We start from the raw sequence: 14640 nt of genomic DNA on the forward strand, positions 1-14640 counted from the left end.
GGAGACTTATGTATATTGTTAATTTTATAGATTTAGTGCTTTCTTCTTTAGCACATCAAGAGATAATGTAGTGTTGGCCGCTCCTTCGTCCTTCCAACACCTAGTAGGATGAGCCTGAGTTCCTATTGGTTAATAGCTATTTGAACTGTATTTTATAGCTGATTAAACAATTTTTGTGGTAAAAAAATTAAATATGTCAGTTTTTTTAATGTGTTTTTTTTAAATAATAATAATAATAATAAATTGACTGCGGGTTGAATAAAATTTTTTATATATATATATAAAAAAAGGCTTAAACAAGCTTCAAATCAGTAATCACTCTTTCAAATCTTTCCTTTTCGTTTATTCAGTTAAGGAAACACAGAGAGGCAGCCGCCACTGCCCAATACAATTTTCTCTACCTGTAAATTACACAGCAAAACAACCCAGAAAAGGAAGACGAATGAATTCTATTCACATTTCATCAAATCCCATAGTTTCTCACTCACTCACTCACCACCGTTGGCTCTCCACTTCACACAAACTCTATCCCCAAGTGATCAAAATCAACGGCAGAAAATCACTGACAACATCATGCCTCAATGTAGACGTGAATGCGCCAGATATTTCAAGAAAAGTAACAGCCCAAAACAGCAAAGAAGTGATAGAGCTAGAAGGGAAGGTAATGGTAGGGACATACGGGAGAGCGCCTGTTGTTTTGGTGAGTGGCAAAGGTTGTAAATTGTATGATGTTGAAGGGCGTGAGTATTTGGACATGACTTCAGGGATTGCTGTTAATGCTTTAGGACACTGTGATCCTGATTGGGTTAAGGCTGTTGCTGATCAAGCTCATGTTTTGACTCATGTTAGCAATGTCTACTATTCTGTTCCTCAGGTTAGGTTTCTTTCTTTTCTTTTTCTTTTTTTTTTTCATGTTTTCAGCACCTTTTTTTTTTGGTCTTTTTAGAAATTTCAGTGAGTGGGAAATGTGTATATGTTTACGGGATCCCACATTTTGAGGAAATTTGGGATAGTTAAGAAAGTTGAATTCTTTGAAATGGCTCCTGTTTGGATGCTAAGAAAGTGTGGGAAATGTTAGGAAGCTTGAATTCTGGAATTTTTTTTTTTTTAATCTTGTGTGAAGCGGGTGTGTAGGTGGTGAAAATGGTGAATTGAGGAGCTTTTAGGAGATATGAAGTATTGAAAGAATGGGCTCAAGTTAGTTCAAGCAAAGCACATTGGTTTCGTACTTCTTGAAATGGGGCATTAGAGCTCTAAAAAGTATTATTTGGAGAGTATATTTAGCACAAGAGAATGGAATGGATGTATTGAAGATGGAATTAAATGGATAGTTTATCAAACTTGAGTAATGTAATGGATAATGCAACGTTTTGCTGGGATGGCCTGATGGTCAAGCTAGAGAAGTCAGGGGTTTAGGTGTTAGAGGTTTAATTGGGATTGAAGGGGTAGAACCAGGACATGACATAAATCCATGTTGATTGTTGTTGTGAATGTGGTTTAAGTGATTAGGGATGAATCTAATAAGTCAAAATGAGTTAACTTTTAACGTTTTTTAAAGACCAAATTACAAATTAACATAGTGTAAGTGGAAACAAGTTTGGATTTTGGGCGTAAGTTCCCAGATGAATATGAAATAAATTTTGAAAATGGGAACGGGTCTTAAGCACTGGATTCATCTAGAAGGATATTTGAACTAGAACAGCTTGCACTGGACCAGCTCCTGGTTTTCCCAATCCCACCGGCCTATCCGGTTTGGATTTGAAAATAGTGGGAATTTGACGTATTCATATATTTGTTTTAGTGGTATGGTAAAAGTCTTTATTTAAAAAATAAGAATTAGTAATGGTGTTTCTGCAGGTAGAGCTTGCTAAGCGTCTAGTGGATTGCTCGTTTGCTGATCGAGTGTTTTTTACAAATTCTGGAGCAGAGGCAAATGAAGCAGCTATCAAATTTGCTAGGAAGTTCCAAAGACACTCAAACCCTGACGTGAAAGACCCAGCTACAGAATTCATATCTTTCACTAATAGCTTCCATGGCAGGACAATGGGTGCACTTGCTTTAACAAGCAAAGAACAATATAGATCACCTTTTGAACCTGTTATGCCTGGAGTCACTTTTGTAGAATATGGAAATATAAAGGCTACACAAGAATTAATTCGGCCTGGGAAAACTGCTGCAGTTTTTGTGGAACCCATCCAAGGTGAAGGAGGCATTTATAGTGCAACAAAGGCGTTTTTGGAGTTCTTGCGAACTGCTTGTGATGATGCTGGGGCACTCCTGGTGTTTGACGAGGTAATCAACTGAATAAGAAAAATTAAATTTTCAATTTTGTGGGCAGTGTCAATTGTCTGAAAACTGCATTTTAGCATGCATATGCACTTCTGCATGCGCACACTATTTAGTCCTATCTTTTGCTTTTCCAAGATGTTTTATTTTAAAGATCAATATTACTCTGGAACCTAAAGTGCCATTCTATTATTTACTAAGGTATTGATGGCCACTAGTTAGAATTAGCTTGTTTCTTCTTCCTTTTCTCCTGATCAATAGAATTATTATGGAAAAATAGAGCACCTAAAGTTTTGCAGCACATATGAGCACTCAGGAATTGCATGGAAGTGCACCTGAAAAAAAAATGGAAAGAAAGAAAACGGAAAATCATTCCCTTGACAGAAAACAAGGAGAACAGATTTTTCAAAACCCTTAACTAAGTAGATGATACCGTAGGAGGACCAGTGATGGCTTAGAACATCAATACGCTGCCTTTCCCTTTTCCTTTTCCTTCATATTGTGAACCTTCATTTTTATTTGACTCATAGATACCAAACTGCCTTTTAGTATTATCAACCATGAATGCATATGCCATCTAATTACTTGTACTGGTGAAAATTCTTATGACTTATCTTGTGCGAATGTTTTCCTCGTTCTGCAGGTGCAATGTGGTTTGGGTAGAACTGGATACCTCTGGGCCCATGAAGCTTATGGGATCTTCCCAGATATAATGACACTCGCAAAACCACTTGCTGGAGGTCTACCTATTGGTGCTGCTTTGGTGACTGAAAGAGTTGCTTCATCTATAAATTATGGTGACCATGGAAGTACATTTGCTGGTGGTTCCCTTGTTTGTAATGCAGCCCTTACTGTTCTGGAGAAAATCTCAAAACCAGAATTTTTGGCTAGTGTATCTAAGAAAGGGCTGTACTTAAAAGAAATTTTGCAGCAAAAGCTTGGCAGGAACTCACATGTGAAAGAAATCCGAGGTCTTGGGTTTATTATTGGAATTGAGTTGGATGTCCCAGCCTCACCACTAGTTTCTGCTTGTCGAAATTCTGGCCTTCTTGTGTTAACTGCTGGAAAAGGAAATGTCGTGAGACTTGTGCCTCCATTGACTGTAACTGAGCAGGAACTTCGTCTTGCATCTGATATTCTACAAAATGCAATGTCTGTACTTGATGAGAATAATTCAGAGTAGGGGGAGAAACAATTGCAAACCTGCAACCTTCCGCAGCAGACCAGACTGACTTGATATAGCTTTAAATTATGAAGTTGCAACTCCTGTATAATCTTTTTTGTTTTTGTTTTGTATTTTTAATAACTCTTGTACAATGAAAAGGCTATGTTGTGGTTGTAATAGTAAGTTTTTCTTTTTTTGCTACTTCAGGTTGAGCTGGTCTAGTCCTGTAGCGGATCGTAGAATGCATGTTAATTGAGACCTGAAGTAACGCAGCTGGTTCAAGTATATTTTAGCAGTGTACAAGTAGTGAAAGTTCTGAGGCCTGGGAGTGTGGGAGTGTGGCTTAACAAGTAAATTTAAAAGAAAACTTACAAAAAAAAAAAAGATTATTATTATCTGGATAAGTTTAAAATATACTTAAAATTTTGGGGAAAAGGTTGTTTGCTTTTCACTAGTATTGGAGAAACATGCTAAGTTCTAATGAGAATAATAAATTTGACATAAGCTTTTCTTGATTGTTTTTCAACATGATAGTAATAGGTTCTTCAGCAATACAAGACACCCTTTCGACTTGCATTAATTAATCTTTATATGGGACACTTGGAGGCTTAAGGGAAAGCCTCGATCTTATCCCTAAAAGAAACACAGAGGTAGCCATGGGTCAGATTTCAATTGCAGGTTGCTTGCCACTCATTCAATTTTTGCTAGTGTGATTAAAGTGTCTGATTGTCTCTTTCTTGCATACCCTGACCTTACATAAATATAAAGCTTTGCTGTGTTGATTATTCCTTGGAAAGTGACAAATTGCCTCTCTCTTAACTATGATGTTGTCTCCTGGTCAAATAGTGCCCCTTTATTGTGTTATTCTTGTATTATTTCTTACTCTTTTTTTTTTTATGGAGAAATGATGCTTTATTATTTTTATTTTTTGAAGAAATTTATTAAATCATTTATTGTCAATCACCGTTTCAAATTACCCTCAACATATTTGGTTGTATGCATCCTTTTAACTTTCATCAAAGTACACTCATGTGATAATATTTTTATCAAGTATTATAGTCATCTTTCAAAGAGTAAACCAATTTTTATCCATGAAAATACCCCATAAGCATTACATTACTCTCAACTATTGATAGAGTTCACCAATTCATCACCAATTATAGATTATTTTTTGTTTAGCAACATTACTTTTAGCTAATCTGGCTATGCTCACTCATTTGACTCTCATTAAGAGGCACTCGTTATTGTCAAATATTATTCATAGCTTTGATGGATTTTGTTGAATCATCATTTGATTGTTATTTCCAATGGACTCCTTGCCCCTAATTGAATTGGATATTATCTATTACCCCTATAAGGTTCATACTATTTTTCTTTAGATGCTCAACTTTCCAATAACGACTCATAAAAAATGTTAACATTACTTTTGTCAAGAACTTTGCAAATTTAGTCAATGACTTTCGGTGTTTGAAAATTATTTTCTTGTTTTGGAATTAAATTGTGAATTTTAAGGATCATATCTATTTAAGTCTTTTTTTTGCTTTCATGACCCCAAGACACGTCATTCAACACTAAAAGGTTGCTTTTGTGCGTATTTGGTTGATTATTAATGCGGTAAGGATGAGAAAGAAGTGTTAGATCAAAGTTAGGCTATTCATGGCTCAAATGAATTTCTTATATTTTGAAAATAAAAATTTACCCGATGTAAGCTTAAAATAATTTTGTTTTGAATTTATTATAATTTTCAAGGGGTTTAATCTTTCTTTAGGCAAATGGTGATTTGGTCTCTTATACAAATGATATTTAAAGGATTGAAGATATATGATGAAGTGACCTTCTGCAGTTCTGCCTTTTTGGTTTTAATGGAAAATGCTCGAGATTTTGTTTGAGAAAAAAATGTTTTTTTTAACCCTTATTTTATCAACATAAATAATAACGAGTAGCTTCTTCGTGATGTGATGATTCTTGTAAAAACATTTTTTGTATTTTAAAAGCGCTATTTATCAGTCTAAGTTGCTTTATTGATTAGAAATGACTTTTTAAAGGCACATAATGCAGGTTGTGGCTTTTGGTTATGAAAGACAAGAATTCATAGGCTTAAAAAGTGTTTTAAGGTTTTGGAAGACTTAGGATTATTATCATTTACTTGACTCATTGTGTCTTTCAATCTTCTCTTTTTTTGTTGTACTTTTTTTATTTACTCTTTTTTATTGCTTTGGTAGTGCATTCTCATTTTTGTTTTGACCTTGACTTGGTCATTTTTGTTTTTCATTTAGGCATACCCCCTAACATTTGGATTTCTCAAGCTTTTTTGCTTTTAGATATCACCATTTTTCTTAACTCTTGAATTTCCATTTGCCCTTAGTGTAGAGGCATGATTCTAGTCAGAATCAACTCTTGATCTTTGAAATTTTCATTTGCTCCCAGCATAAAGTGTGATCCTAGCTATTGTTTTTATGAAGAAAAAGTTGTTTAGGCTTGAATGAAGGCCACAAGAGATTTGTTTAGAACATGAAAGGAATAAAAAAAGATGGTCTTTTATCATTTAAAGCGCAAACGATTAGAATCGATAAATTTTATTCTTGTCTAGTATAATGGTTTGGACTTGCAAAGAACTATGCTTTTATAAATATATGACTAGCCACTACATATGATCATGCATTCAACTAAAAGATGACCTAGAGATATATAGGATGTCAGTTTTTGCATATTGTTTTTCATTTTTCATGTCTTTGGTTCAAGTTTGTTTGGTCATCTTAGAGAGGAAGTTGTCAGATTAATTTATTTGCCATCTTTGAAAAAAGATGTTGAAACATTGTTTTGAACAAACATCAAATTTAATTTCAAAATGAAAAGGTCATTCTAATTCTTCAGGATTATTTTGGCAAAGAGGTTTTTTGCAAAACTGATTTGGTCACAATTGTTTTGAATAGAGCCATGAGATCACTTATGAGGATCAATGAATTTTAAAAGAGTACAAATTACCTCCTAGCATCTTTCATGGCATACCTTGGGGTTTGTCTATTTTTACCATTATATTTTATCCAATCATGAAAAATAATAAAACGTCAAGTTATTAGTTTCACAAAAACATTTATTGATTTCAAAATAAAAACAAAAAGACATATTTCATTAAAAAAAATGATGTCATCCCAAACAAAATGCAGAATGGAAAAGTTTCATAACAAAAGGTTTAGAAAAGCCCCCCCACCTTTTATTACGTTAGATTCCTTAGTAACATTTGCATCTTGTCAATGTTTACCAACCACTTGTTATGCATAAGATCAGTGACAAAATGATAGGTGACATTATCCTTCACAAAATTAACTTGTCATTTGCTCTCTAGCTTATGGACTTGATACATGAAATTCTTGTGGTTTTCAATTGATCATGATATTCAAATCTCTCATTTGTATTATACCGCTTAGGTAACAATGGTTGTAGAGGATCGAATAGAGTTCGTTTAATATGTCCAGCGTTTAAAAGATGTCAGTTAACATCTTTGAGTGGTGGAGGTATATTAATCTTTAAAAAAGGTGTTGAGCAGTTAGTAATGTGAAAATAGGTGATGTCGAAGATGATTGAATAAGATGCTGAAGTAAGAAATGATTTTGATATGTATTCTTCATATAGTATCCTTTTTTCGATTTGTCATCTAACATAACATCAAACTTTACCACTAGATTCATTATGCTTCCCAATTCCAAATCTTGCTCACCTCTTTCTATGAACTCACTAACCTTTATAAAATAGGTTGATAAATCACCAATCAAGTAGCCATAATACAAAGCTTTTAAAGTGTTAATAAAGGTGATAATGAGCTTGTTTTCAAACACATATGGATAAGTTTGTGTTGCTATTTCGTGTAACCTTAAAGCATGTTCCCTATTTAACTCATCATTTTACATCCTCATTTATGCAAGGTCTGATCTTGTTGGAGCCTCTTTTAAGCCATACCTAAATTGTTATTTTTTCAAAAAGGCATCGACCATATACTCGCACATTTTCATTTCAAAGCCAATTAGACTTGCATACCATTTAAGAGCCATTCTAGTCAAGCTCTCATGAAAATGATGAATCATAAGCTCCTTATAGTAAATGATTTTAGCCATTTTAGCATAATACATCTTGAGGTGAATTTGAGCCCTTCTATACTTGATAAATTTAAGAGCTTTAGATTTTCTAGGACTCTCAACATCTAGCAAATGACAAATTTCCCTATCTAAAAATAAATCATATGAGTATGTTTTTTTTATGGTTATAATGAATATACCAAAAAGCTAAGGTACATATATCTATCATTATCAAGCAAGCACACAAATTGAAGTTGGGTGTTTCATAAATCTGAACCTTGACCAAAGCATAGTTCATAGGTAAATCCTCAGCAGAGTCGCTATTATGTCGCACATGTGTGATGTCATGATGATTATCATTCTAGAATAGATTCTAGGGTATGGAAAGAACAAGAGATTCGTGTCCCTTTTATGGTTTAAAAAGGTTTGGAGTGACAATCTAATATTTTAGTCACTATGAACCCTAATTATTTTTCAAAGTCTATATAAAAGGAGTGGTTGTGTATAGAGAAGATAATATCATCCCCAATACACCATACCTAAGATAAGCTACACTACTCATTTTTCTGATTATTATGAAGGCTCTTGTTGTATTTTTCTAACCATTGATATGTCTATTGGTTAAAACAGATCCACCTCAGTTAGGTGAACAATGCTTTTATAAGTCAAGCCTAGCTATTCTATAGTCAAATAAAATTTTATTATATTTTTTTTTAATGCCGGGAATACACAACAAGAGCCTTAGAGTTGTCGCACCATGCGGCGATCCTCGATTGATTTCAAGGTATTTTGTTTTTTGTGTAAAAGGGAGTCGCCATCTAGTATTTTGGTCACTAGGAACCTTAACTGGTCTTTTAGAGATTCTAAGGTAAGGGACTGGTTGCGTAAAGGGAAGGTATTAGCACCTCTAGTACACCCTACCTAAGGTAAGTTGCTTGGTGTTTGGTTTGCTTTATAATTGCTATAGTGTTGGTGTTTTCTAATCCTATCAGTTTTTCAAGGTTTGATTCAAACTAAGTTTATTAAGATAGAAATCTAAGGAGGTTCATTTTCCCCTTAGTATTTAAGAGTTTGCGACTCGTAAATCGCAAGGAGGAGGGACAAAAATTTAGAAATCTAGGGTGCTTTAAAAGCTTTTTTTTTTGTCTTAGTGTTTTATACTCTCACGGCTCGTAAACCGTGGAGTAAAAAATTGAAAAGTCCTCGATTATAATCAAGGCTTCTTTCAAGGATGTGTGCGGATTTATTATTTCTGGAAAATTATTTTGGATATTTACCACTCCAGGTTTTTTTATCCAAATATTAACAGTGAATAATAACAAATTATTCTCAATAATATTTTGGATATTCGTCCTTTAAGGATTTCTTTATCCAAACATTAGCGGTGAATAATAGATGAATTCCCCCCAAAATACGATTTTTATATTTTTTGGAATATTGGCCAATACCCTTTGGAGTTTTACAAACATGTTGTAAAATCCAGAAATGCAAGAAAACAAAAAAAAAATTTGTTTAAAAAATACATGCGAAAACACATTTTCAAAACTTCTAATATTTTTTGTATAAAAAAAGAGCATTCAAAACATATTAGGGTATTGGCCGTATGCAACACATAAGAAAACGTTTTTTATTTGATCGAAACAAAAGCATCACGGTAATCACAAATAAAGACAATAAGTCATCACATATATTTCAAAAAAAATCATAAGCCTTAAACATTTCAGTTAAAATAAAGCAGGAGAAAAATAAAATAGAAAAGCCCTCTGAAGCCAAAACTCATCAAATAGAATTTGATCCATCAAATCACTCAGAACCTAAACATATCATGATCTATTATTTTCGACAGAAAAAAAATGAGTCCATATCACATGAAAAAAAACAACCCTTTGAACCCAATCCTATAGCAAAACCCTTAACTCACGCCTCTCCCCTTTTTTTTTTAAGCACTGCCATGTTTTTTTTCACACGAAAAAAAGCAGGAACGTGTAGTAAATACTAAAGCTAAAGAAAAATGCTTGCTATCTTATTTCTGCAAAACAAAATAGAGGACAGCGTGAACCCCGAATCTGCCAAAAAATAAAAGTCCCTTAACTAACAAATGCTCACCCTTATTTTTTTATTTTTTTTCTCCTTTGTGTAAAAAAACAAACTATGCCTATAAGCCAACTATTCCTATGCAACGTTCTAACGCCAGGTGACACTCAAGCAGATGGAGGAAAGGGACAATGAAGACCTTTAAAACTCACAGTCCCTCACAGCAATAGAACAAGAAAAAGAGCACGCAGCTTTAACGTCAACAATAATCCGACTCAAAATTAGGGAAAGAACAGCAGGCAAGCATGACACCTTTGTTCAAACAGAAACCAAATATCTAGAGCAAAAAAAGAGACGGGTTTTGGGATAGCACAGACCAACAGTGCCAAGTCTGAATATAACAAAGAAAAGAAGCTGGAAACTATACCTGCAAATCTTACTCTCTGTTTTATTTTGTGCTTCTGCTCCCTCTTTTCTTTCTCCGTTTTCCCTTCTGTTTTTTTTCTTTGTTTTTCTGCTCTCTCCTTTTTTTCTCTCTTTCGCGTTCCAATGCAGGCTTTTTAGTATCAAAGAAAAGCCTCCTTTCTTTCCCCTTGTTTTGCCTCCGTCTCCCTTTTTTTTTCCTTTTGTCCTCTTCCCCCTTTTTAGGTCAGCATAGGCCGCATATATATAGTCTATTTGCATTAATGCATTAATCTAGGATGCAAATCCTAGCAGATTTGCAACCAAATAATTAAAATGAGGAAACTACAATATTGTCATTGATTATATGTTGATTCTAGTGATTTCTTTCCAACATTAACACATCAACCTAGCCATCTATGTTAAGGATAAAATTCCAGCCATTTTATGATGGTAACGTTCTTCTCTTTATGGCATTTTGCAGCTGTCAAAAGCTGCTGTTTCTTATGAATTATAGCTGAACAAAAACGTGATTTTCCTTATTCGGTATGGTAGAAATCCTGTCATTTATGATGATCTAGCCCCCTCTTTAGCTTCCAATATCCTTCTTCAATTAAATCCGTCATTTTAGCACTTTTCAATTTAGTCCTTGGTCCAGAAAAAATCCTTCGAATCAGTCTCGCGAACTTGGGCAAAAATCCTTCTTACGGCAGGAATCCCTACTTTCACACTAGTTATTCAAACGGGAATATCTTGAGCTTCTGATATCAAAATCAAGCAATTCGAAAGCTCAAATTCATCTATATGTCCCGGACTACAACTTTGATGATGGAGTCGAAGTGAGATAAAATCTTTTTACGGAACAGAATCTAGTAGTAATTTGGTTGGTCAAAAGGGATCTCCAAGTCTAACTCAAAAACTGACGAATGTCGAGAATCCTGTTATGACTGAGAATATGAACTAAGAACAAAAATCGCAAAAACTAGGCCAAAAATAGAGGTTTTTTTTAGTGTAGACTCGGGTCAATATCCTTCTCGCGGCAGAATTCTCTGCCTTCACGTTAGATATTCAAACGGGAACATCTTGATCCTCTAATATCGAAATCAAGTGATTCAAAAGCTCAAATTCATCTACGCGTCTAGGACTACAACTTTGATGAAGGAGTCGAAGTGAGATAAAATCTTTTTACAGAACATAAACTAGCAGTAATCTAGTTGGTCAAAAGGGATCTCCGGGTCTAACTCAAAAACTGACGAATGCCGAGAATCTTGATATGACTGAGAGTATGAACTAAGAACAAAAATCACAAAAACTAGGCCAAAAATAGAGTTTTTTTTTAGTGTAGACTCAGGTCAATATCCTTCTCGCGGCAGAATTCTCTTTCTTTACGTTAGATATTCAAACGGGAATATCTTGACCTTCTAATATCGAAATCAAGCGATTCAAAAGCCCAAAATCATCTACGTGTCTAGGACTATAACTTTGATGAGGGAGTCGAAGTGAGGTAAAATTGTTTTAGAGAACATAATCTGGCAATAATCTAGTTGATCAAAAAGGTTCTTCATCTGACAATGTTGAACATCCAAATCTGACTGAGAATCTGCCCTAAGAACAATGATACCTAGGACCTAATAAAGGTGTACATCAATTTTTCAACATGTCATGAGTGACAAAATATACCTAGGATGGTTAGATATCGTACGAAACCGAGTCAGAATCAGAGTCTAAATTAGAACAAAAAATTGCGACAGCAGCATAACCATTTTTTTAGCGCAAATTCTGAGGGATTTATCCAAACTTAAAAAAAGATAACGAAGGAACAAATTTAGCATTATGAAGACCCCTAGTCAATCTAAGAAACTTGATGATTTTGGCAGCAAAGGGGAAGTATAAAGAGAGCAGAAAACAGCTCAAACAGGGTTTTGAAAAAAATATTTCTTTTTCTGCTTTTGTCAATCTTTCAGCAAACATGAGTTAAACTCCTACACTCGGTTCAAAAGAGGTATACAACATCTCTACCACGTGGGGTCCAAAAATGAGTAACAACAAGAGCAATGCAACTTACCTTAGGTAGGGTGTATTAGGGGTGATACTTTCTTACTTATATATAAGCAATTCTTTTATCTAAACTTTAAATACTAGTTAGGATTTCTAGTAACCAAAATATTAGCTGACGACTCTAAACCTTTTTAAACCATAAAAAGGATAAGAACCATTTGTTTTTTAAACATCCTTAATTATATTCTAGAAGGATGATCATTATGATGTTGCACACGTGTGACAAACTGTACAGGCTTTCTCATCTAAAATCTAACTTAGTGAAGCAAAAAATTTAGCCAACTCGAGAAATTCAAATTTTCATGGTGTTTGGACCCTATGAGCTCTTTTTGATGGGGATACTAGATTCGAGATACGGTTCACACATATGTATGATTAAGAACGACAAAGAATAGTTTAGCCCATCACTCTTTGATTGGGCTTTCATTTCATTTATTAGGAAAGTGTCAAGGAATATTTAGAGAGCAAGGGTAAGCCTTTTATCAATGATTAAAATGAGATGAAACACAAAATATAAGAGAAATATCTAACCTTGATTTTATAAAAGTAATCTTTTAAATTAATATAACAACCTTAGACAAGGAAGCAAATATGTTGTAAGTATGTTTCTCTATTTGATGAGGCTAAGATGAGTTCAAGAGTTTAGTGCGCTACATGTCAAGGTTTTGATCATGTTACAATTAATTGTCTCATTACACCCCTAGTTATAAAATAGTATGAGGATATGAGGAAAGAGAAAAACTACAAAGATTAAATGTATAAGTCTAATCCTAAAGAATTTCATGACTTAGATAAAGAGGATATGACAAAAGACATACATAATATAATAAGTCCAAATGAGTTTGAGGAGGTCCATGAAGAGTATGTTGTGTGTGATTTAATTGTAAAGGAGGTTTCAGGAAACTCTCAAGTGGAACTACCTAAAGAGGTAAGTATGGTGTTGGTAGATCTTTTAAATATTTGTCTTATTGAACTTTTTGAATGCTTACCCTTTATATGTGATAAGGAAGATGAGACTGACCCCAATTTACTAATTTATTTCCAATCCAAATCTAATAAGTCATTTAGTGCTCATGGTCACAAACCTAAAATGCATATAAATCTTTGTCACACTAAGTTGTCTAAATTAGACGATTCTTTTGCATATAAAGTTCATGATTTGCATAATCAAGCAAATAATAAACAATATAAACTTGAAGTTGATTTATATAGATATCATGATGCATTTAATGTTTGATATTATTTGATGATATAGATTAGACATGAGCAAAGTCATTTGAAAACAAATAAAAATTTACAGGCAAAAAGTGATATAACATTATAAAAGGTTGAATCAAATATTTATATTATTAGTTTATCGCCTAACTTTGTTACTAGCTCTGCTTTTAATATAAAATACTTAGATATATATAAATAACAACAATATATCCTTGATGACCACTTTAAAACTGCTACCATGTTACCATTATCATTGACACAAAATGAACATGTCAATGTTATTTTGGATGCATAAGTTTTTTTTACTATGGATGGTAAGGTTTAGGGAATTATAGTTCATGGGCTAGACAATCTACTTAGGACTACACTTAGATTAGTAGAGAGAGACTGCATGAGTTTGATCTTGATTTTTTAAAGTATCATCAAAGCCACATGAAGCTATACTCGATAAGGTCGGTTTTTCCAAACTCGAGAGAATTAATAGGGACACTAGATCTGAGATACAATTCACACATGTGTATGTTCGAGGATGACAAAGTATAGCTTAATCCATCACTCTTTAGGTGAGAGATTGGGCCGGAAACCATGTTATTGGGCTTAATTTGATTTAATTACTAGGCTGATGTTATTTTTTTTTGGTTTTCATTTTAAGCCTTTGGCCCAATTACTGGTTGTGTAAGGTTTGACTATTTATATAAGTTTCTTTCACATTATGGATAACTTATTGATGAATTAAAAAAAAATTACATAGTTATGATTCTCCTTTTTATCTCCTTTTCTTTTATTTTCTTGTTTCTTTTCTCTTCTTCTTCCTTTTTTTCTTTTTATTTTCTAATTTTTCTTTCTTCCTTTCCTCCTCTTTCTTGAATTATATCTTGTCATACATCACTTTTCTTTGGAGAGCATTTAGGTAATCAATGTTGATACTTTTTATTATTCTTTTAATTAAGTACACCAAATCACTTAACTTTATATTTTTGTCATGCAAATTGTATGTTGTAAATCCCTAAGAGAAAAGATTCCTAATAGAATTCCTTAACAAATAAGGTTCCATTTTATGTCGTATATTCATTTCTTGGATGGATAAAGAAAATCTTGGGAAAGCAAATGGGAACATAGAAACCTCATAACAAAATTTCCATATGAATTGAGTGTTTTGGTGCCAGTTAGATTAATGTCCAAATATTCTCTTAGTGTTTCTCATCGCTACACCCTCGTGTATATTTAAACGCCCAACCATGAAGAAAATAACTCATAGTGGATATATAAATTTTTTTTGAGTGACACCCATACACCAGTTGCAACCCTATTATGATAAACAAAAATGTTTACTTGTAAAATAGCTTGAGCAATTTTAGACCCTAGATCTAATACCTTAGAAAATGTTTAGCATGTAAGAAACCA

At 33.5% G+C, this 14640-nt stretch overlaps 1 protein-coding gene across 1 annotated transcript; it reads left to right on the forward strand.

The window, feature by feature from the left end:
• Positions 1–290: 290 nt before the first annotated feature.
• LOC133693497 (acetylornithine aminotransferase, mitochondrial-like) lies at positions 291–3652 on the forward strand. The gene is made up of 3 exons (XM_062114717.1): positions 291–874; positions 1858–2292; positions 2930–3652. Exons 1-3 carry the CDS (start codon positions 443–445, stop codon positions 3467–3469), a joined length of 1407 nt encoding a protein of 468 aa, XP_061970701.1. The 5' UTR covers positions 291–442; the 3' UTR covers positions 3470–3652.
• The last annotated feature ends 10988 nt before the right edge of the window (positions 3653–14640 follow it).

The sequence above is a fragment of the Populus nigra genome, chromosome 5 (genome assembly GCF_951802175.1).
Source record: "Populus nigra chromosome 5, ddPopNigr1.1, whole genome shotgun sequence".
Taxonomy (NCBI): domain Eukaryota; kingdom Viridiplantae; phylum Streptophyta; class Magnoliopsida; order Malpighiales; family Salicaceae; genus Populus; species Populus nigra.